General features: G+C 78.7%; 1 protein-coding gene across 1 annotated transcript; it reads left to right on the forward strand.

Annotated features, from left to right (window-relative positions):
- Window positions 1-37: 37 nt before the first annotated feature.
- On the forward strand, window positions 38-1165 carry AURANDRAFT_69450 (hypothetical protein; the record flags this gene model as incomplete). Its single annotated transcript, XM_009045220.1, has 1 exon — window positions 38-1165. A coding segment is annotated over one exon (1128 nt), but the record flags the coding sequence as incomplete, so codon positions are not given.
- Window positions 1166-1179: the final 14 nt, after the last annotated feature.

Below are 1179 nucleotides of genomic sequence, written 5' to 3' on the forward strand. Positions count from 1 at the left end.
CGTCGACATCGAGATCGTCCTCGACGTCTCCGGCTCCATGGCCACGGAAAGTGAAGTCCAGGACGCCGCCGGCAACGTCCAGCGCCACGGCTTCTCGACGCTCGACGTCTGCAAGCACGCGGCGCGCTGCGTCGCCTGCTCCCTCGACGACACGTGCCGCCTCGGGCTCGTCGTCTACGACGCGCAGGCGCGCGTCGTCGTCGGCCTCGCGCGCGTGACGCCGGCGCACGTCGCGAAGGTCCACGCGGCGCTCGAGAAGCTCGCGCCCGGGACGTCGACGAACCTCTGGGGCGGCCTCGAGCTCGGTGTGGACGAGCTCGTCGGCGGCGCGGGCGACAACGCGCGCGCCGTGTTGTTGCTGACCGACGGCGTGCCCAACAACTCGCCGCCCGAGGGCGAGGTCGCCGCGCTGCGGGCGAAGCGGCTGACGAAGGACGGGTCGGAAACCGTCGCGGTCTTCGCCGCGGGCTTCGGCTACGCGCTGAAGAGCGACCTGCTCCTGTCGCTCGCGCGCGAGGGCGGCGGCCTCTTCTCCTTCGTGCCCGACGCGGGCATGGTCGGCACGTCGTTCAACCACCTCGTCGCGTCCCTGCGGTCGTCCGCGGCGACGGCCGCGGCCGTCGTCGCCGACGGCGCAGTCGTCGCGGACCTCGGCCCGCTCCGCCGCGGCGAGACGCGGCGCGCGGTCCTGCCCGCCGGCGCGCGCGTCGTCGAGGTCGTCGGCACGCGGGGCGGGCGGCGGTCCACGCTCGCCGCGCTGCGCGACGTCGCCGCCGCCGCGGCGTCGCCCGCCGCCGGCCGCGCGGCGCGCGTCGAGCGCTTCCGCGCGTCGATGGCCGAGGTCCTCGGCGCGCCCGACCGCGGGACCTGCGCCGCCGCCGCCGCCGCGACCGCCGCCGCGGCGCGCGCGCGCCTCGCCGCCGCGCACGGCCTCGGCGAGGCCCTCGCGGCGGCCGACGGCGCGGGCGCCGCGGCGGCGGACCGCGCGAAGGACGGGAGCGACGCGCTCCGGGAGATGCGGCGCGTCGCGGCCTGGACGGCGGCCTGGGCCGACGCCGTCGCGTCGCGGCCGTCGAAGGCGGCGTCGCGCGCGGCCCTCCCGGACCTCGTCGGGCCCGACGCCGCCGGCGAGATCGCGGCCTACGGCCTCCTCGACGGGCCCGACGTCGACGGCGACGC

The sequence above is a fragment of the Aureococcus anophagefferens genome (genome assembly GCF_000186865.1).
Source record: "Aureococcus anophagefferens unplaced genomic scaffold AURANscaffold_1822, whole genome shotgun sequence".
In the NCBI taxonomy this organism is placed as follows: domain Eukaryota; class Pelagophyceae; order Pelagomonadales; family Pelagomonadaceae; genus Aureococcus; species Aureococcus anophagefferens.